The sequence below is a fragment of the Xenopus tropicalis genome, chromosome 1 (assembly GCF_000004195.4).
Source record: "Xenopus tropicalis strain Nigerian chromosome 1, UCB_Xtro_10.0, whole genome shotgun sequence".
NCBI classification, from domain to species: domain Eukaryota; kingdom Metazoa; phylum Chordata; class Amphibia; order Anura; family Pipidae; genus Xenopus; species Xenopus tropicalis.
Genome location: NC_030677.2, coordinates 130731222 through 130754517, shown reverse-complemented (window position 1 = coordinate 130754517; position 23296 = coordinate 130731222). Strand labels below are relative to the sequence as shown.

At 39.2% G+C, this 23296-nt stretch overlaps 1 protein-coding gene across 2 annotated transcripts; it reads right to left on the bottom strand.

Annotated features, from left to right (window-relative positions):
* Nucleotides 1–1358: 1358 nt before the first annotated feature.
* Nucleotides 1359–14628, bottom strand: cyp1d1 (cytochrome P450 family 1 subfamily D polypeptide 1). 2 transcript variants are annotated; one of them, NM_001126813.1, is made up of 7 exons: nt 14487–14569; nt 12155–12969; nt 10800–10923; nt 6638–6727; nt 6095–6218; nt 5849–5935; nt 1359–2018 (listed from the first exon to the last, which is right to left on the bottom strand). In NM_001126813.1, exons 1-7 carry the CDS (start codon nt 14494–14496, stop codon nt 1736–1738), a joined length of 1533 nt encoding a protein of 510 aa, NP_001120285.2. In that variant the 5' UTR covers nt 14497–14569; the 3' UTR covers nt 1359–1735. The 2 variants fall into 2 exon arrangements, with proteins under 2 accessions (NP_001120285.2, XP_012811428.1); XM_012955974.3 differs by lacking the exon at nt 6638–6727 and having other exon boundaries at nt 14487–14628.
* Between the last annotated feature and the right edge of the window lie 8668 nt (nt 14629–23296).

Genomic DNA, 23296 nt, shown 5'->3' with positions numbered 1-23296 from the left:
TAAATAAAAACTGTTTTTTTTTCTTCTCTTTTTACTGCATGAAAGTAAGCCTTATATATTTATTGTAACGCTTTTACAACAATGACAGTTTAAAGGCAGGCCAGAAAGTGGAGGGTTAATTGGGAAGAAGGGGATTAGAAGTAAGGTCAGAATAGGGGAGATATACAGTAAGTGGGACAGAAGGAAGAGGAGGTCTCTTTGCCTGCAGAAGCATGGAACATGGTACCACCTGCCCTCCCCTGGAGTACTATGGGAAGAAGGGTGTGTTGGGATAATGGTTGTGCAGTTACAGCTTGCGAAGGAATACTTACTAGGGGGTGGAGATAAGACCCCAGTGTTTGGCCCATTGGGTGTCAAAGGTGGATGATAATCTCCCAGCACAAGTGTCCCAGGAGGTGGTGTACCATAGTTTGCCTGCTCTCATACGCCCACCCCAAGGTGGCCAGCATAGCAGGCAGCCATTTTGGTGTGTTCTCTTAATTGGCAAGCATTCCATTAGTTGGTATAACATGTTATTGATTTTAAATTGTTGCACTTTAACTTACTCTTCATGTGTATGTTTGATAAAAGCTGTGGCCTGTTGTCCTGGATGTCAGGGTAGAGTGCCTGGTAAAATGGAGACAGGGAATTGGAAATATATGGGAGCTGGGTAAGGAGGCCGGCCAAATTGATGCTGCCCAGTAATATAATATGCCTTGTGGGTAAGTGCTAGCATGCAGGGCTCTCTTACCCTTGTTTCTTCATTTATTTTACATCTCCTGTTTGCAATAATAATATTGTAAAGCCTTTTCAGTTCCTCTGTGTACAGTATGTGTGGTTTATCTTTTCCTACCTCTTGTATCGGTAGTTGTCTTTTGTATGTTACCTGTCTGTTCAATGTATACACCAATTTATTGTACACCTCTGTGGAATATGTTGGGGCTCCATAATATGTCATCATAAATAATCCTAATGAATTCTCACATAAAGAACTGCAGGTGCACTCTATCCTTTGGCATCCAATGTTACTGCATTCATTTCCTCAGTTAGTTACTGCACTGTGGCGTGTGCGACAAACGTGTTTCGCGGATTTTGCCGAAAAATTAGCAAAACGTCAAGAAAATTTGTGAAAAATTTTGTGAATCTGTGAAACGCGCTATTTTGGCCGACAAACACGCCCAAGTTGACGGTTTTTGACAGATTCGCTCATCTCTAGTTATATTGCCTTCAACATCCCAATTAAAACAGGAAAACAGAAGGATGACTCTGTTTTGTCATTCAGGCCTTCTAATTGATTCATTTGAATATATGCAATTTCCGTTGACTTCATTTTTTCCTTTGAAAATTTTCAGGTATACAGAATGAATTGCAAGGCTCTGTTTCTTTATATATATTTATATATTTGCCTTGGCACCACTGGGACATAGCAGTTTTAAGACTGCATTTCAGTTGACTCTTAAACATCATACATTTATTTTAGGAACCTAAAAACAATATTTGTACAATAAAACAGAGTTAACTCACAAGCATGAGAGCATTAAAATATTTGCACAATGTCATACATATCTTCAGGTTTAGATTACTCAATTATGTACTAATATAATGTATACAGGTGGTCTGATCTTTTTTGCTACTTCAGTGGAGAACAGATGAAGCTGTAGAAATTCTTAAGTCTTTGTTTTCTGACACTCAGTATTTTTGCCTGGAGACATGGATTCTGCCATGATTATTACACTTTTATCTGCACTCATTTCTTTTATGTTCTCACTTTAGCTACAAGATAATAGGGTTTGGGTTTTAAAGTCAGTCCATAAACTGGTATTGGATCCAATTCATGTTTGGTACTTTTCACCAACTTCAGCCTTTGCATCATAATGGTCATAATAACAAACATTTCATTTCGAGCCACATCCTCTCCCAAACATTTTCTCACCCCCATTCCAAAAACTAACACCTTTTCAGTCAAGCTCTTTATTATCTGTCCATTTTGATCGAGGAACCTTTCCGGCATAAACATGTCAGCATCTTTCCATACAGTGCTACAAAGAAAACACATAAATGTTGAGCAGAAAGCACTGATACAATATTACTTTTATAGAAAAACACCCACTACGGGTCCTTTAAAATGTATTGTCTAAGTAGCCAAAGGCATCTGTGCTAGCTCAGTAACCTTCACAAAGCATTTTGAATCAAGGACATTCAGATGCACACGTTAGGGAGTGTAGCCTAGCTTACCCTAGGGCACAAGTTCTTCTTCAGTGAGCACTTGCACCCAGGGATATTGTAAATTACCTCAACTGTGGAACATACAGTACTTTAAATAAATATTATTTATAACCAATTATGCATGTTCAAACACTATAAAAGTGTGAATTACTGGTCAAAGTTTGTCTGTCATGGGTGTTGATTGGTGAACTCTATTTATTCAATGACAGAACGCAAAGGTGGTTATTGGGCATTTCAGTACTTTATATACCAGTGCACAGACATCCATGGGGGGTGGAAAGGGTGAGAATTTGTCACACTTGGGGGGACAAATATCAGAAAGTAGGGCTGAAATAAGCCGTCCCATGAAGCTTTTTGGTGTAAGCTGATTTCAGGTGCTATAGGAATTGCATGGGATACTAGCAGGCTGTTGCACTTCACCTTTCAAAGTTAGTTGCCTCTGCACTGGCATTTTTATGAGCACTGAAATTAGGTGAATTGGTTAGTAGAAGTAAGTTGGTGCAAGGGGACTGAGGCTATAGGACTTGCGATTGAGGTAGTAAAGCTTTGCAATGTAGATTAGGAGTTTAAAAGTGACAAAGCGCTAAAAATGGCTGAAATTAAGCTCTTTGAGGTAGATGGGGTGTTGGTTTCTCCATAAATAGGCCAGAAAGATATACAGTAGAAGGGGATAGATTGATTAAGGGTAAGGACCAACGGAGTGGTTTAGTTGCTTTCCACCAGCGACTCCTATTGTTGCCAGTGAAAAGCCATTTCAGAGCAGTTAGTCACCGCAATAGCATAGAACAGCTGCCTGGGTTCTTACCCTAAAGGGCCAAAAAATTATCAGGCAAATTTTTCCTCTGCTAGGTTCTTTGATCTTGATATTGAAATGGATAATTGTATGGATAAGAGGGCTAACTAATATTATTTAGGATTTAGAAAGAGCATTGTTATTGCTGTATTATGTATATGTAATATTACATTACATTACATTAACATTTATTTATAAAGCGCCAACATATTCCGCAGCGCTGTACAATAAGTGGGTTACATACATTGGACATACAGAGTAACATATAAAGCAATCAATAACCGATACAAGAGGTGAAGAGGGCCCTGCCCAAAAGAGCTTACAATCTACAAGGAGAAAGGGTTGAGACACAAGGTGTGGGAATGGGCATGACCAGAGTTGTGAGAGGTGGGGCACAGGGTATTGCTAAACTAGATTAGGGTAAGCCTCTCTAAATAAATGTGTTTTTAGAGATTTTTTGAAGGCAGAGAGATTGGGAGAAAGTCTGACAGTTTGTGGGAGCGAATTCCAGAGAAGGGGGGCAGCCCTTGCAAAGTCTTGAATGCGAGCGTGTGAGGAGGGAATGAGAGAGGAGTTGAAGAGCAGGTCAGTAGAGGAGCGTAACAAGCGGGTTGGATGGTACCTAGAGATGAGTTCAGAGATGTAGGGTGGGGCAGAGTTATGGACTGCTTTAAATGTGAGGGTCAATAGCTTGAATTTTATCCTGGATGGTAGGGGAAGCCAGTGCAGGGATTGGCAGAGTGGCACGGCAGAGGAGGAGCGGTTGGAGAGGTGTATGAGCCTGGCAGCAGTATTCATTATGGACTGGAGAAGGGACAGTCTTTGGAGGGGAAGGCCAATTAATAGGGAGTTACAGTAGTCCAGGCGAGATATTATAAGAGAGTGAATAAGAATTTTGGCAGCATCTTGGGTGATAAATGATCGGATTTTGGAGATATTTCTTAGGTGAAAGTGACATGATTTGATAAGTGATTGGATGTGAGGGGTGAAGGACAGGGCAGAATCAAGGATAACCCCAAGGCACCGGGCCTGGGAAGATGGGGTGATGGTAGAATTGTTAACCGTTATAGATACCTCGGGAACAATGTGGGCGTTGGATGGGGGAAAGAGAACCAGTTCAGTTTTAGAGAGGTTTAATTTGAGGTAACGTTGGGACATCCAAGTGGAGATAGCGGACAGGCAGGAAGAGACGCGAGTTAGAAGCTCTGGGTTGAGATCAGGAGAGGAAAGATAGTTCTGAGTATCTTCAGCATAGAGGTGGTACTGAAAGCCAAAAGAACTGATTAATTTGCCAAGTGAGGAGGTATAGAGAGAAAATAGTAAGGGGCCCAGGACAGAGCCTTGAGGAACCCCGACAGAAAGAGGCAAGGGAGAAGATGATTCCCCATTGTAAGAGACACTGAAGGATCGATCTGAGAGATAAGATGAAAACCAGGATAAGGCAGTGTCACGAAGGCCAAGAGAGCGGAGAGTCTGGAGGAGAAGAGGTTGATCCACAGTGTCAAAAGCAGCAGAGAGATCGAGAAGTATCAGTAGCGAGTAGTGTTTTTTGGCTTTAGCCGAAAGGAGGTCATTTGTTAGTCGGGTTAGAGCAGTTTCGGTGGAATGTTGTTGTCTAAAACCAGATTGTAGGGGATCCAGGAGGTTATTGTCAGAGAGGAATAGCGTCAGTCGGTTGTATACTAGGCGCTCAAGCAGTTTGGAGATGAATGGGAGCAGAGAGATAGGTCGGAGGTTAGTAGGATTGGAAGGATCAAGGGAGGGTTTTTTCAGAATAGGGGTTACAAGTGCATGTTTCAGTTGGGAGGGAAAGATTCCAGTAGAGACGATAGATTGAATAGATGAGTTAAGGCTTTGATAAGACAGGGGTTGGCATTACGTAGAAGTTTGGTAGGAATGGGATCAAGCGGGCAGGTAGTAAGGTGGGAGGAAGACAGCAGTTTTGAGACTTCCTCTTCAGTCACTGGGGAGAAGGAGCCAAGAAGAGACTGGGGAGCATGTAGGGAGGGAGGGGAATGGTTATGGGGATTAAGTTGTGCAATGTCACTTCGGATGGTGTCAATTTTATTTTTAAAGTGCTCAGCAATAGCTTGAGCAGTGACTGAAGCACACGGAGGTGGCGGAGGAGGGGACAGCAGAGAGTTAAAGGTAGAGAAGAGTTGTGCAGGTTTTTTAGAGAGGGAGTTAATAAGTGCAGTGAAGTAGGTTTGTTTAGCTTGGCAGAGGGTGGTGTTGTAGGAGAGCAGAGCAGATTTGTAGCTGCAGAAATCTGACCTTGATTTGCGCCAGCGGCGCTCAAGTGTACGTGACTGTTTTTGGAGGGATTTGGTATGAGCAGTGTGCCAGGGTTGGAGTGGTTTGGGCCTCACGCGTTTGGTCTTGGCAGGAGCAAGCACATTGAGGGCAGTGGTGAGTGTGCTGTAGTAGACAGAGGTAGCCTGATTAGGACAAGAGACAGTTTGGATGTTAGAATGAAGAGAGTCAAAGGTAGAAGAGAGATGTGACGTGTTTAGGGATTGCAGGTCTCGGTATGTGTATTTTTGGGGGGCAGCAGAGGGTGTAGAGGGAGTTAGCGAGAGGTGAAATGTGAGCAGATTGTGATCAGAGAGGGGGAAAGGGGAGTTAGTGAAGTTGGAGGTAGAACAACATTTTGTAAATATAAGATCCAGGGAGTTTCCATTAGAGTGAGAGGGGGAGTCAGAGCACAGAGATAACCCAAAGGAGGATGTTAGTGAAAGGAGTTTAGAGGTAGCAGGGGCATTAGGATTGTTAACAGGTATGTTAAAGTCATCTAGTACAATGGATGGGGAGTCAGAGGAAAGGAAGTAAGGAAGCCAATAATATACTTACTTATCATGATTAACTTGGTACAAATTGGTAAAAACACAAGTACCCTTCGGAAGAAAATATCCATTTAATTTTGTGTCCATGGTCGTGCTAACAATAATTTGAAAAAGAAGGAGACAAAAAATAAATGCCCTTGATAAGTACAACAAACACATATATATATGTGTATACTTAAAAATACAATTGGTATTTTGATATGTTTATACATTTGATATAAATTATATAGATATATATATATTTTTTTTTTACCAGTGTGGTAAGCCAAATGGCACAAAAGAGGAATGTCGCAGGACTTCGTTAATAAATGCCTCTGTATAATGCAGGTCTTTTCGATCATTAAATCTTGGGGCTCTGTTGCATCCAATTTTTTCCTCTAGAAAAGGATACAAGTGTAGTGTTTAGTTAACTCTATATGTCAATATGGTGGGACTGGAATGGTAACTTGAATTTTACTTATTTGAAAGTATCATCTGTTTTGGAAATGTCAAAAATCCCATGAAGAGTGGAAATATGAATTATCTGCAAAACAGCACTCTCCTTCTGGTCCTTTAACCACTGCCATGTCAATCCCTTTCATTCTCATTACCCTCGACCCTTCTACCACACTTGTAATATGACACACATTCTTAGACATAATTTCTTCCCTTCTTGTTAGGTTTCCATATTTAAATATTTCTGTGGTATAGGCTGGGTGACTTTTTTGGTTTCTCCAGTATAATTCACTATATTAAAGGCTATCAAATGCATGTACAACAAATAACATAAACAGGATGTATGAATATATTCACTGACCAATTTCTTTGTGTATTTTGTCTTGAAATTCTGGATATCGCAACAAATAAAATATAGCCCAGAGCAAAGCTGAAGTAATTGTATCAAATCCTACAAAAAAAGATCAGGCAGAGAGGGATTTCATTAATTATATTATAATTATTTCATAATTAATTAGAAAAACTCATAAATTTAAATTTTATTATAGACATATACACATGTGCGTTCTGTATAGACCCCATAGTGCTTTATAAATAAAGTTATTCATACATACATCTATGCCTAGGGACCATTAAGAGTGTTTTTGTTAATACAGTATTGCTCAAATCCTCTTACCTCTTTCATATTTTTTCATATTTTTTATCATGTTCAATCTTTGTGTTGTTAGCTGGTGAAACCTAGCTATCTTTAAGCTAATATAGCAAAAAAAATTGAATCTGAAGTCATGTTCAGTTTGCCTCAGAAGGGAGAAAAAAAATGTTTCTGTCTCTACAAGAGCAATTGGACCAGTCCCTGGATCAACTTTGTATTGTTAACATCTGAAACCTTTTATTTGCTTACTAAAATGGAAACCAACCCTTTCACCAAACTAATGTTTGCCAAAACAGAGACCTTGCTGCCATGAGGCGTGTTGAGTAAATTGACTCAGGAGGGAGTCCCCCAAGAAATACCAGGGGTGGCAAAAATAACTGCTTTAGGGTAAGAATTCCATATCTTCATAGCTTTCACTGTAAAAAAATCTTTACCATAAAACCTACTTTCTTCTCATATCTAGGAAGTCTGTCTGGAAAAATCTACTTGTGAATATAGAACATTGTTCATTACAAGTTCTCCTACAAGTATAAATACTTGTAGTAACCTATCCTCAAGTGTAGCATTTCCAACTTGGCCATCATTTATTTAAAACCAAAACCTAGCCAGTACTTTATAAAGGGAAGAATTACCCTCTCCTTTAAAAATAAAATTAACAAATGGATGATAGTTTCCCTCTGTGTATAAAAATGGCAACAGTCCCCATCCAGAGTCAGAGGTACCATTTGGTATATTGTTTTTTGTCACCTGACATCTATAATATCCCTATCCCCTACCCTAACAGATGGAGGGTAAGTTAACTTTTCCCCCTGACAAAGCTCATTGTGCTTTTATATATTTGTTATGGTTTTTTGCACTTTCTATTTTTCTTTTACTTTTGTCATTGTTTTTTTGATTTCTAGTTAGTTACAGTAGAGCCAATGTTGTGTATCTGTGCCAGTGTTATAGTGCCAGGGCCTGAATATCTGCCATCAGTACCCACTGCCTCTCACTGTATATAATGTGCTGGTTTTGTATATAAAGACTGTGTCTCACTGTATATAACGTGCCTGGGATGTCAGTACCTGCTGCCTCTCTCTCTATAAAGCTAACTTAAACACATCTAAAGGGGAGGTTCGCTTTTAAGTTAACTTGTAGTATGTTATAGAATGGCTTATTCCTAGCAACTTTGCAATTGGTCTTCCTAGTTAATTTTTTTTAGTTTTTGAATAATTTGACTTTCGCTTCTGCCTCTTTACAGCTTTCAAATGAGGGTCACTGACCAAAAAGTATTGTTCTGTGAGGCTACAGTTTTATTTTTCCATGCAGGCCCCTTAACTATTTATATTCCCATCTCTTGTTTAAACCACTACCTGGTAAATAAGACCCTAGCAACCAGATAGCTGCTGAAATACCAAATGGAGAGCTGCTGAACAATAAGCTAAATAACTGAAAAACCATATATACAGGTCCTTTTCAAAAAATTAGCATATTGTGATAAAGTTCATTATTTTCTGTAATGTACTGATAAACATTAGACTTTCATATATTTTAGATTCATTACACACAACTGAAGTAGTTCAAGCCTTTTCTTGTTTTAATATTGATGATTGTGGCATACAGCTCATGAAAACCCAAAATTCCTATCTCAAAAAATTAGCATATTTCATCCGCCCAATAAAAGAAAAGTGTTTTTAATACAAAAAAAGTCAACCTTCAAATAATTATGTTCAGTTATGCACTCAATACTTGGTCGGGAATCCTTTTGCAGAAATGACTGCTTCAATGTGGCGTGGCATGGGGGCAATCAGCCTGTGGCACTGCTCAGGTGTTATGGAGGCCCAGGATGCTTCAATAGCGGCCTTAAGCTCATCCAGAGTGTTGGGTCTTGTGTCTCTCAACTTTCTCTTCACAATATCCCACAGATTCTCTATGGGGTTCAGGTCAGGAGAGTTGGCAGGCCAATTGAGCACAGTAATACCATGGTCAGTAAACCATTTACCAGTGGTTTTGGCACTGTGAGCAGGTGCCAGGTCATGCTGAAAAATGAAATCTTCATCTCCATAAAGCTTTTCAGCAGATGGAAGCATGAAGTGCTCCAAAATCTCCTGATAGCTAGCTGCATTGACCCTGCCCTTGATAAAACACAGTGGACCAACACCAGCAGCTGACATGGCACCCCAGACCATCACTGACTGTGGGTACTTGACACTGGACTTCAGGCATTTTGGCATTTCCCTCTCCCCAGTCTTCCTCCAGACTCTGGCACCTTGATTTCCGAATGACATACTTTGGACCACTGAGCAACAGTCCAGTGCTGCTTCTCTGTAGCCCAGGTCAGGCGCTTCTGCCGCTGTTTCTGGTTCAAAAGTGGCTTGACCTGGGGAATGCAGCACCTGTAGCCCATTTCCTGCACGCGCCTGTACACGGTGGCTCTGGATGTTTCTACTCCAGACTCAGTCCACTGCTTCCGCAGGTCCCCCAAGGTCAGGAATCGGTCCTTCTCCACAATCTTCCTCAGGGCCCAGTCACCTCTTCTCGTTGTGCAGCGTTTTCTGCCACACTTTTTCCTTCCCACAGACTTCCCACTGAGGTGCCTTGATACAGCACTCTGGGAACAGCCTATTTGTTCAGAAATTTATTTTTGTGTCTTACCCTCTTGCTTGAGGGTGTCAATGATGGCCTTCTGGACAGCAGTCAGGTCGGCAGTCTTACCCATGATTGCGGTTTTGAGTAATGAACCAGGCTGGGAGTTTTTAAAAGCCTCAGGAATCTTTTGCAGGTTTTTAGAGTTAATATGTTGATTCAGATGATTAGGTTAATAGCTCGTTTAGAGAACCTTTTCATGATATGCTAATTTTTTGAGATAGGAATTTTGGGTTTTCATGAGCTGTATGCCACAATCATCAATATTAAAACAAGAAAAGGCTTGAACTACTTCAGTTGTGTGTAATGAATCTAAAATATATGAAAGTCTAATGTTTATCAGTACATTACAGAAAATAATGAACTTTATCACAATATGCTAATTTTTTGAAAAGGACCTGTATATATATATAAGTTTTTTAATATTAATGATAGATGCAGGGAATTACATTAAAAAACATGTTCCCGACAGGTCTCAAGTGTCTAAGGCATCAAATAATTATGGGCAGCAATTTAATATATAAAAAAATCTGTTTTATTTGTACACCACTTGCATTAAAAGACACATTTTGCATTGTTCTTATGGGTTAGGGTACTATTTTAGCACAAGTGGTATATGAATAAGATGAGAGGTTTAGTCCATTTATATTGTTAATGTTAATTAAAAAATGTGATGATTGCTATTTGAAAACAATGTAATATCATTGTACAGAAAATGTTTATGACAGTAAGGCCCCTGCCACATGGGGAGGATTCTTAGCCTTCGGATAAACACAGGCCAAGAATTCACCCCTACACTTAAAAAAACTTATTGCTGTGCCTGTACCCGAAGCCATTATGTAGGCCCTGGTGTAGGTAAATAGCATAGAAAAATAGCATTTTTTAAGGCAGCCACATATGCACTTCCTTTTGTACAATAATCTGTAAGTGTATGGTAGACGACTAGGCAAAGGCCTTGGATATTGGTCGTTTCATTGATCAGGCCTGTTGGAAATTTTGGATTGCACCTTTAGAGGTGTCCGAGCACCAGCAAAAATTTAGTACTGAATCATAAGATAGGGGTAGAATTCTTTTGTTTCTACCTGCATATCTGACTTTTCAGCTCTGAACGTCACAGGAAAGATCATAATTGCAACATGTATGGCCACTAGTTAGTTAAGAAAGTGCTGTTACACAACCATAACTTGCACTTTCTTTACGGCAACATATTTTACAAATATAATAATAAGTGCAAATGAATACAAACCAGCTCCAAAAATATCATTCACTGTTGAAATTATCTGATCATCACTTAATAGCTGATTTTTGTCTTCAGACTTTCTTTCTTTACATAATTGGATAAGAGCATCTGTAATATCCCTGATGTTATTCTATGGTATGAAAAAAATGATTAAAGATAGTATACACAATAACTTTTCTCCTTCAAGATAATATTTGTGCAAATGAACATACAATAACATCCTAAAAAGTATTCAAGAGAAATCATACAAGTTGTACAAGTCTATTAGACACTTTTGCTTGCAAATATTGTTAGTCTAGGGGGCTGATTTACTAACCCACGAATCTGACCCGAATTGGAAAAGTTCCGACTTGAAAACGAACATTTTGCGACTTTTTCGTATGTTTTGCGATTTTTTCGGATTCTGTACGAATTTTTCGTTACCAATACGATTTTTGCGTAAAAACGCGAGTTTTTCGTATCCATTACGAAAGTTGCGTAAAAAGTTGCGCATTTTTCGTAGCGTTAAAACTTACGCGAAAAATGCGCAACTTTTCGCGTAAGTTTTAACGCTATGCAAAATGCGCAACTTTTTACGCAACTTTCGTAATGGATAGGAAAACTCGCGTTTTTACGCAAAAATCGTATTGGATCCGAAAAATTCGTAAGGAATCCGAAAAAATCGCAAAGTACCGATCATTACGAAAAAAACGCAATCGGACTCCATTCGACCCGTTCGTGGGTAAGTAAATCAGCCCCTAGGTATATGATGAACCCTATTTAAAGAAAAGCTTAAAACCTCAATAGAGCTTTGGTGTTTTTATTTGCTGACCAGCCACTTTTTGTCTACCTTTTATGACAGATTTAACAATAAGCATGTAAATGTTGTGGCGTTTTTTTTATGTCAGACCAAGGACCCCATCATGACTAAGAAATGGTATTCTGGTTTCAGTTCCTGAGCAATCCGTTTCTTTTTGATCCTGTTTATGTTCAGTCTGATCTCTGTATTGCTGATTTTGGCTTCTTAGTAGACCTGTATGTTTGCAGCCTCAGCTGACCTATCTATTTAATCGTGGTGTCTGCTACATAAGAAAGTTTAGCATCCAAACGAGCATTGGTGAATACATGTTAGGCCTAAGTTCTTTTATTTAGGGTCCCAATGCTTAGAGGCTGTGTGGCTAACTCTCAGTCCCCATTTACTACTGCCCAATGGTTTAGCCTAGAACCCACTCACAATTCTAGACAGACAGATAGATTATTAAGATAGTGTAACTATTATCAACAGGGATATTAAAGTGATATCTATCATTCTAAAGCCAATTGTAAGTAGACAAGTTAATATTACTAATAAAATATCTTCATTTAAGAAAAAAAAAACATACCTCCTCAAATGTTGCAAAGTGATCTTTCACACACTTTGCAATAAAGCTGTGAAAAGATTGCACAAATTTCTTTAAAGCCTTTACACTGGATGATGGAATGAACCGTAGAATTGGGATAAAATCAGCTAAAAGGCCACCTCCAGCGGCTTTTCGGAGGTCATTGTTGAAGTCAATAAGAGTAAGAAACTCTTTGTCATGATGGTCATACCGCTTCCCAAAGCTCAAGGCACAAACGACATTAGCAACAGTAATAACTATAAGACTGGAAGGGTCAAAAGCAACTTTTTCAGCTGAGAGATCTGTCAGCTCCTGAACTAGGTCTGAAGCCTCAGCACAAACATATTCTTCAAGGCGGCATGAGCAGTTGGACGAATTGGTTGATTCATTTGAAAGATTCCTTAAAGCATTTTTCATAATCTTCTTGTGTATTTTCCAGCTTTCACCATATTTTTCTGAAAAGGTCATACTACTGCCATTAGAAAATAGAGAAAAAGAATAAAAGTTTGGTCTGTCTGCAAAATTTTCACCTTCCTTAAGCAAGACTCTTTTTACGGTCTCCAGTCCACTTACAACAACAATAGGCATCAAGCCCAGTTTGATCTGAAACACATCACCGTATCGATTCCGCATATCAGTAAGTGTAATGTGAATCTGATCTCCAAGCTGGAAAAAATTCCCAACAATTGGCACTGCCCATGGACCTGGTAGGGAGTTCCTTTTTTTCCACAGTATGCTCATAACCAACAAAACAGTAAGAAAAGAAATTGAAGCTTTTAGTAACATGGGCATCATATCCATGAGAGTCTTCTTAACAGCTGAAACATAAGGATACAAATTAACAGGAGTCAATAACTGCAAAAGATTTTTGGGCATGATGAGAAACAATATGAAAGGGAATAGTAACCATCACCTTCATTGGTTTTGCTGCTGTATAAAATATTTGGAAGGTTTCCTGTTGGCTGTCAATAAATATTTGTCCAAGACATTTTTAAGCATGTTGTATTTGAACAACAGAGAGATATAAATGTCAAACCCTTGCTTTTTATTTTAACGTGTGTATCATTCCTGATATCGACAAGTGCCTTATGGGGTGCAACTAAGAACACTAAGAAACTATAGGGCTGTTATTCTAGCCATTCTAACATATTCCGTAGAGATTGATAACCCACTTATAGCAGTACTTGATAAAGCACAGTTTAGCTGGACATTGTAATACAAATTGCAAATTTGTGAGTTCCAAACATATTGTTCTCTCACAATTCTGTTTCATAACTTTACTTTCCGTAGGGTTGTTAGTTGTTAGGACCAGAAAGTCTTGTTTTTACATGGGCTGTCAGGTTCAGAACTGCGTTTCAAAACAATGTCCAATGCAGGTTTTAAATGTTCCAACCACTACCAGGTTTGCACTTGTCCTGCCTCCTTATGGCATAGCCCAGCCCATAGATGGTGTCACTGTTTCACCCCTCAAACTCAACACCTCCACCCCTGACATCACTGCCTGGTTCCCAACAAATACAAGGTGACAACCCCAACTAATCCCTATTCCATGAATTAATTAATTGCTTTATGAAATAAATGCATTGTGGAGGGTTTTGTAGAACTATACACAGCCCTGCATTAGGTGTTATAAATGGATTATATGTTTTTAAGCATTTTTGTATCCCACCATTGAGTTTACAGAAATACTGACACCAGAAATGAAACCTTTTTTACATCTGTCATAACATTGACTTTGCATGCTATTTATTATTTTGCCATAAAAGTATTTGTCCAATGCTTTTACATTACCCATCTGATCCCCCATGTTCCTCTATGAGGGGGCGGCCATATTTGTGCAGTAGGAGTCCATTAGCATTAGAAGCTATAACTGACAGGCTGAGAAGGGACAGTCGGGTTGGCAAAACAGTCAGGTTTAGGAACTTCAAGTAACAATTACTTACAAATGCAGCCCTATCAGCGAAAAATAATCAACATGGCCTATAGGTAACTTTTTAATGTACAATCATATTTTATGTTGATGATGTGCTAACATTGCCAGAGCAGTAATTACACATTTACAGAATAAAACAGACATGTCTAATGTAGTTCCTATAGACTGGGGCAGTGGTTAAAATTTCTAAAGAATCTTCAAAGAATAAAAAATGAAAACTTCCCGGTAACTTAATAGAAGGCATTAGCACAAAAATAATTCTATCCATTAAAAGCTACATTGTAAATTGTAACCTATGAGACAGATTTATTTTTTTGTTGCAAAAGCAAATAATTAACAACTAATGTCACATGCATTATATTATTTTTTAGGTCACTATTAGTAGCAAAAATATTTTAATACCTGATTCCATATCTGTCCAGCTCCAACAAATCTGGTTTGAAGATATTTATTATGACTGTATGTTTTCCTGGGGGTGACCAAAGTCTGCAGAGACTCACTGTTCTGTTCTGTCCTGTCCTGTTCTGACTTGAATAGTTGAAAGATCTTTGCTTCAAAACATTGTTTTTACCCCACCCACTCTTATCGTTAGCTGTTAGTTATCCACGTATACCATGTGACACTTTGGTTAAAGAGACAGAAATACCAATTTACACACTGAATCTGAGATAAAAGAGTAAGCTGCAATAACCGAAACTTCAGAGGGTCCTATGTTGTCATTAAAGCCCTAAGTTATTCAATAAAATTCTAGATTTCTCTAGTAAAATTAGACTGGTATTTGACTGTTTAGCATTCTATGATACTGCTGCCATTTATATTGGATCCTTTTAGAAGTACTTGAATCTATATCAGGGGTGCCCAGACCCGTTCGCGAACTTACGCCAAAACTCGCAAATATTCACGGACTTTGCGAACCCCATAGACTTCAATGGGAAGGCAAACTTTAAAAACTAGAAAAGCCATTTCTGGCCAGAAAACTGATTTTAAATTTGTTTAAAGGGTGCCACGACCTGGACAGGGGCATGCAGGAGGGGGATCAAGGGCAAAAACTTCTCTAAAAAATACTTTGTTGGCACAGCGTTGCGCAAAAAAAAAAAACGCAAGATATTCTAGCGAAAATACGCGGCTTTTTTTCTTTCGCGCTAAACACCATGAAAACGGGATTTGCGGAAAAACGCCATGTGTGATTTGTGCGATATTTTTTGCGCCGATAAAAAAACCGCGGAAAACGCTGCGCGAACCCAAACTGCGAACATACGCTGAAAGTTCGCGAACATACGCGTTCGCGAACACCCGATGTTCGCGAGAATTTGTTCGCCGGCGAACAGTTCGCTACATCTCTATTCCCTACTTTATGGCCCACTTTGCACACAGAAACATATATAAAGTGGGAACATATATATACAGTGGCCCGGTGGGTACAATCTTCTATACTGGGATGAAATTATAAAGACGGATGTCTTAAGTGGCCACACTCAAAAGCTCCAGTATGCTGGGGGGAAAAAGAAGTGGCAGGATGTCACCCCCCTGCATTCCACCTCTACCAGAAACTTTAAAGTGATCTACTGGTAGACTGCAACCTACCTTCTGGGCACCCCTGATCTAAAGACTGATTAGTTTACTTGTAATACATTGCTAGACAAAACAGTAGGCAGAAGGATTCTTGTGCAAAACAAAATGCAGCAGTTTTTGTTAGGATTTCATTTCAGCAAGGATAGAGGTTAACCTCCCTGCTGGTAAATGTGTTGTGGTCGGGGGGGGGGGGTAGGAGGGATTGGTTGTGCCCCCCTGCAGAAAGAATCTTTTGAAAAGGCCAGGTGCAACCAGTCCCTCCCTCAATCCCTGACCACGCCGCATCTCCCGGCCCCAACCGCACCGTTATATTTAATGTAGGAGAGGGGGGCTAAGGTACAGCAGTCTGGGCGGTCTGGGCCTCCCCGTGACTGAGGGGGGCGGTGTTGTATTTATGCTGATTTGGGGGCTCTAAATTTATGCCGGGTAGTTTGAAAGTACAACCAATCTCAAATAAATCATACACATACCTAATACCCTCTTATTATGGGTGCAAATACATTCAGTTTGACCTAAGGTTATTGGCCTCCATCTTGTTCCTGTAGTTGTCCATTGTTCCAGAGTCTTTAATTTCAAGCCTAATGTCAATGACAAAGATTACATTGAAATAATACCAACTGAAAAAAGTCTATTTCTATACTTTTTCATAACTGATGTTGGCAGAACATCAGTTATGAAAAATATATCAGCAGAGATCGTACAAGCTGATATATTGTTATTATACAGAGGAATAATCTGACCAACGTACAGTTTCTAAGAATATGAAACACTACAATTCCTTTATTTAATTCTTGTTTTATTAAGATACAGATTTATTTATTGCTATGTTCAGAAAAATACAGTTAGTTTATAGGTATGGCATCTGCTTGGAACCAATGGGTTTTCTGGATAAGTTTTTTTTGTTTGTTTACTTCAACCTTAAGTTTAAGTAAATAAAAAAACTTCATTAAAAAAAAACCCAGTGGTTTCAAAACCAGTGATCCCCAACCAGTGGCTTGTGAACAACATGTTGCTCTCAGGAACCCCTTGGATGTTGCTAACAGTGGCCTCAAAGCAGGTGCTTATTTTTGAATTCCTGGCTTGGAAAGTTTTGGAGGCATAAAAAAACAGGAATGCTGCCAAACTTAGCTTTTTATAGGCTGATAGTCTTCATAGGGGCTACCAAATAGCTAAGCATGGCCCTTATTTGGCACCCCCTGGAACATTTTTAATTCTTGCGTTGCTCCCCAACTTCTTTTTATATTTGTGTGTTTCTTGTGGATAAAAAAAGGTTGGGGACCCCAAGGTCTTTAAGTCCACTTAAAGTGGACCTGTCACCCAGGCATAAAAAGCTGTATAATAAAAGCCCTTTTCAAATTAAACATGAAACACATGCTCATGTTTTTATTAACACATCCAAACCCATTATAAAAGCATTTAAAAATCCCAGCTGTCAATCATATATTGCTTGCCCCGCCTCTATGCCTTAGGCATAGAGGCGGGGCAGACAGTTACTTTCACTTTGAATTCAGAACTTCTTAGATGTTGCTGTACTCCTCCCATTCCCCCTCCCTCCTCACCACCTAATTGTGTACCCAGTGCATAGGCATGGGCATCAGGTCCCCCCATACTGGCACAGAAATAAGATTTTGGCAAGATACAAAGCTTGTCCACAAAATGGCCCCTGCCTGCTTGCTGCAATTGTGAATTCCAAGGCTAAAGAAAATAAGATTAAAATAATTTTTATTCTGTAAGTGAAGTTTATTTTACTTGACAAACACAATGGAAAACAATTTGGAATAATTTCTTAGGGTGACAGGTCCCCTTTAAAGACTTAAAAAAAACTGCCTTATTGCTGTGAAAAAAGTAAATCAGTCAATTTTGTTAAATTGAACACTGTGGGAAGAGATGTTTGAGACAGGTTTGAAAATACTAGATCCTACACTTTCATTACAATGCTGAAAAAAATAAGCAGCTTTTTAGGATCATGTTATCGGTTTTATTTATATTTTTTTGGATTGAGATTCATTCTGTTCAGTGGAATTAGTGGTAAGTTATCACCTGGAAAACATTGTAGTCTTAGTCTTCACAGAATAGCAGTTAGCAAAAGAAAGAACTCATTGTATACAGTGTCTTCCCCTAAGCATTTTCAGTCTCCCATTCCAAATAAGATTACATTTTAAGTGTTCTTTCTTTATCTAATAAAGGAACAGTCAGGTTCCTCCCATAATGTTCTAAATTATATTATCATAACAATTTAGCAGAATGCATCTTGCAATTGTGCTTGTAAAATAAAATATGCTGGAGAGGAATGACACTTTACAAATTGCTTTTTATTCATATTTATTTATATACATATATTTTTGTAATGTAGAGAAGATACTAGGGGCCAAAGGTGCCTAACTGTTTTGTGCAGCTGGTGACTAGCTGTGTCAAAATGTGAAAAGAAGTAAAGATTTTGATCACTATTGGACCTTCTCTTAATATTTTCTTTAGACCAGGTTTCATGGGCACATTTCATTTCTTTCTCTAGAAAACACCAATCATATCCCCAAACCTTAAATCTGTGGGACATGTCCTCATATTGAATTAAGGCCATAGCAGTGGATAAGTTATTTCTAAACACAGGCAAAAAGTTGCTCAAAGTGACCCATAAATATTTTGGCAAATGACGGTTCCATGGACGCACCCATTGCTGTGCCAAAACACTGTAGATAAAATTGGTTAAGGAATCTAAAATAGTTTAATTCGAGCCAATTTGAGCAGTTTTGTCAGAAACTCAGTAGGTGGAGCTGTCTGACCTGATTCGTGTAATGCTTTTTTTTTACAGATTTCAATAACCAAATGCTGGGGAATGATAGTGTATAAACTTTTGACATCAAGGGTGGCAATTGGTGGGTAAGTGGGACAAACTTTTAACAAGTTGGATGAAATGTCCACTGTCCTGGATGTAACTGGGAAGTTGTTAAGCTAGAGGTTATTAGTATGTGTCCAAATATACAGAAAAAGGTTTAATAAGAGAAACAATAAGGGACACTATCAGATGCCCAGGAGGGGCTGATAAAGACTTATGGATCTTGGGGAGTATGTAGATGACTGGAATTCTAGGGAACTCAACTGTTGTTTTGTTCTAGAATCGATCCATCCATACCCCACATTTTGTAATAATTCATAAATGCATTATTTGCAAGCCCAAGACACAAATGTCCCAGATGTCCAGGGCACAGAGACAGCAGTCCAGAATGATGAAGATATGGGAGGTTTGCGCACATTTTTTTCTACTACAATCCATCATTAATATTTTACCGTGTGCCTCTTATTTCCTGTTATCATGAAGTGGTTGTGTATAGGCATAAATGGACATTCCATATGAAAAGCAAATCACTAGAAAATATATTAGCACAGCAGAGCCCAATAGCAAAGTTTATATTACCATCCTCAATGCAGGCAAATTATACAGGATGCCAAATTGCCAAGGCCAGAAATAGAGATAGGCAGCAAAGGCATGTGCCTAGGGTGCAACTGAGGGCCACACTAGGGTCCTAGGCACATGCCTTCTCTAACTAACTGGTATTGCAGTCAGGATAATGGAGATGAAATGGGAGCAGCCATACAAGAGGAATAGCAAGGTATAGTAAGCAGGGTAGCAAATGGATTAGGTGGTTGTAAAGGAATGTAAGCGTAGGGCACACATTTCTCTTTGCTAGGCTCTGCAGATACTTTTGGTGATCTCACTGATCAGCTGGAGTCCATTTGCCCAATGATTGTGCTTAGTTGTTCAGAGCTTTAGGAGCAAAAAGATTTGTCCCAAAGCTAAATGGTTAGAAAGGGTCAGAAGTTGCTATGTGAATATAAGACACACGTCCAGCAGGCAGTGGTCAGGATAAGGCCAGGAATCAAATAAATAGAAATAAAAGCATACCCAGGAACATACATTTAGTATATGTTATTTATAAATGTATCACCTATTATTATGTTATGTATAGTGCAAACTTGTTTTTTTTTTAAATAAAACACTCATACTTAAAGAAGAACTAAAGTTCATCAAAGGATTATGCTAGTAATTTAGCACTTTTGGACCACAACAAGGTCACCACAACCTTTGTGACTCCCCAGAAGCTCCCCATCTTCTTATCTTCTTACATGAACTGTGCTGCTGTCAGGTACATGATTGTAAGGACCAATTCAAAATACAATTTGAATTTCCCAATACCAGGCTGAGGAAAAATTCATTTAGATCAGGTAGAAACCAGTGCATTCAATATCCAAACTGACTAATAATCCTCCCTGTAGCATCAGCCACCATGACAATTGTAACCTAATTTTCAACAACTTAGCTTCTCAAAAGCAGCCCAGAAGTCACTGAGCATGTGCAGTGCCACTAACACTCAAAATATGGCCTAATAAGATCCAAGATGGTGAGCCACAGTAGACATCTTTGAAGGCATGGATCCTTAAAGTTATAGGGCTGTATATTTTTGGAGTGTGGGCGGTAACAAAAGTACAAATTCTTTGCAGGGCCCTGGCTGGAATTGAACTTAGGAACCCAGGACTGTAGCAATTTATAGAAAAGTGTGTCATATAATAAAGAAAAATATTTTCACCTTTTGTAGCATATATTTCTGCTTTGAATTCCTGCAGCATTTGTGCATGTTATTTTAAATAGAGTATTTATGTGAAGGCTATTTCCTAAAATCAATCAGTGAAAAAGTACATATTTATGTTTCCGCTCTTTACAAGCAGCAGGGGGTCCCATTACTTTTAGTTTTTTGGGGTGGTTTTTTTGCTAGCATTATATTCATGGACCCATGGCCACTGCAGTATTTTTGCTTTTCTGAACTGAATTATGACATTCCTGAGCATGAATGGTTTTCCTTGGCCTCCACGTCACTCAATGTTCTAGGACTACGCCTACGGTACATTTGGAATGATAAACATCAGGGCACATTATCTTTTAAAATTTTCTATAAACCTACAAGCTAAGCATCTTAAACAATTAAGGTTACTTACCTGCTGTTTCAATTTGTATTGCTAATGGATTGTAATGAGCAATTTCATGTACTGCTCATAGCTGGTATGCTACATGGCAATGGGTTTTTGCATCTAAGAATTTACCCATCTGTATTCAGTAAGCCTAACTGTTTTTATAAACATGTAGGGACCCATAGGGTTAATATGCCCCTATGGCTTTAAACCCTATAATTTCCTTCTTTATGCTGTTACTGGGCAAAGACCCATGTATATAGCTTACAATTTGCATTATGTGCCTTATTGGTTCATAGGATGACCACACCCTTTGCACTCTGATATAGTGTTTAGCAAAGGGGTGCGTCTTCCTCTTTGGCTGCATCTGTGTCTCACATGGAAGGTCCACTGAGCCAGGGATCAACAGGGCCCCAGTAAAGCCAAGCTACCCTAGAGTCACCATCCAAACTTTAGCAAAGTTGGGGAACAGGGACCCCGTGAACGAGGAATATCTAGACAGAAGAACTCCATAGAGCACTTTCTAGGAAAGTGAGGCAGTGTTGTAATAGAAAGTAAGAGTTTCTGGCTCCAACCAGGAGAAGTAGCTGAAAGTACCCTTCCTTACAGGCATTCTTGCCTTAGTATAGGGCCACGGTTAAGACGCAGGAATCAGGCTAGTGTAATTCCCTGATCCATAGTAGGCTGTTGGGATCCTAAAACGGGTAAGGTATTTGTCCTGAGGACCTGAGGTATCTATCCAGACTGCCCTCCATAGTGGTGCTGTGCTGACAGGTGCCTTTACCCTGCCCAGTCTCCCAAAGAGGTGGGATAAACCGGTGGGCATCCTCTTTTGCTGACCTCAGAGCGTTAAGCTGCTATTTTCTCTGTGTGAGTATATACATCAACCCTGTGCACTATTTGTCTGGGACAATAAACCAGTTATTATTTGTTACATCGAAAAGAACCTTCTGGCGTCCATTCTTTCCAATAGCTTTGCACACAGCATAAGTGAGTTGCAGTTGCACACCCCAAGGATATTTTCACTTAGTGAAAGCCCATCTGATGTGTCAAATAGGGGTTACAAACACATAGGCAGAAAAAGCTAATTTTTAATGTTTAGTCACAGTCAATAGTGGTGAGCGAATCTGCAAAATGCATTTGTCTCTGGACTTTTTTGTCGTCCGCATCTTTTTTTTATGTGTCCGCGCCCAATTTCATGTGAGTATTGCAGTCCTTTTCCACACCAATTACACACAAGTGTTTTATTATAGATAAGCACTGCCAGAGGTATACATATGAGTATAAGGGACATGCAGAGGAGATACACATGGTATAAAACAAAGTAATGAATGAGAGCTAAGGGGGTGATTAACAAACATACAGTAAGTACTAAATTGCACAAGTGCAGTTGTCAATGACAACCAGCAGGCAGTTAGATGAACATGTTATAATTAGAAAATCGAAGTAAAGACCTGACTGATTGCTAACCCCAAGGTGTGAAAAGGATAGACAAATAAATAAGTGTCTTCATTGCACAAGTGATGGATTCTGTTGCTCCATGTTTTAACTGGCAGAGAAGCATCTAAACCTGGAAGATTTTGTCATTAGTAGCAATGGAACTGCAGGATTTTGGCCAGAACACATGCATTTGAACAGTGGCAGAAGGTTTTCCATTAAACATATGGTCGGCTTATGGGTACTGCTTCCTGTACTCCAACATTCTGGTAGAGAATGTGTCCCATGTGCCATGATCCTTAGGCATCATCATCATCTATAAGTCTATTTGATATGCAGAATGTTTTCATATACAGTTAACTTCTGTGCTGCCATGTTAGCCTGTTATCCTCCCCCAACCTCCCCCAATCACGGTGAAGAAAGTATAATATACATAGAAATTGGATGTCTCTCAGGTATAAGAAATAGCCCCTTTCTAGCCTGTGGCCCCTACGCTTGGCGCGTGTCACTTTGACATACTATCTCCAAAATACCTCAAGGGTGTGGAGCCAAGTGTTGCTCTTGCTAAGCTATGTGTATCTTTGAACTCACCACTCCAAAGAATGTTCTAAGAGAGAAGCCTCTGACTTGATACTCAGGTTATGATTTAGGTTCACCAGCAGCATCCACACCTGATAATAGATGAAGTCCATAAAAGTAAGTGACTTGGCACCAACACATTGATTTTACCTTTCCTTCTCTTTTAAAATATGTATTTAAAAAAGAAACACCAAATTACAAGATAGCACCATGTATTGATGCTATATTTCATAATTTCATATTACATGAATATACACAGTGTGCTATAATATAATATGCAAGCGTAAATTCAATAAAGCATTAGAAAGTATAAGGGGCACATTTACTAACCCACGAACGGGCCGAATGCATCCGATTGCGTTTTTTTCGTAATGATCGGTATTTTGCGTTTTTTTCGGAAAATTGTCGCAACTTTTTCGTTGCCATTCCGAAAGTTGCGCAAAATCTGCCGATTTTTTCGTAGCGTTAAAACTTGCGCGAAAAGTCGCGCCTTTTTCGTAGCCATTCTGAAAGTTGCGCAAAATGTTGCAATTTTTTCGTAGTGTAAAAACTTGTGCCTTTTAAGTTTTAACGCTACGAAAAAAAATCACCAGATTTTGCGCAACTTTCGGGAATGGCAACGAAAAAGTCGCGTTTTTTCGCACAAGTCGTAATGGCTACGA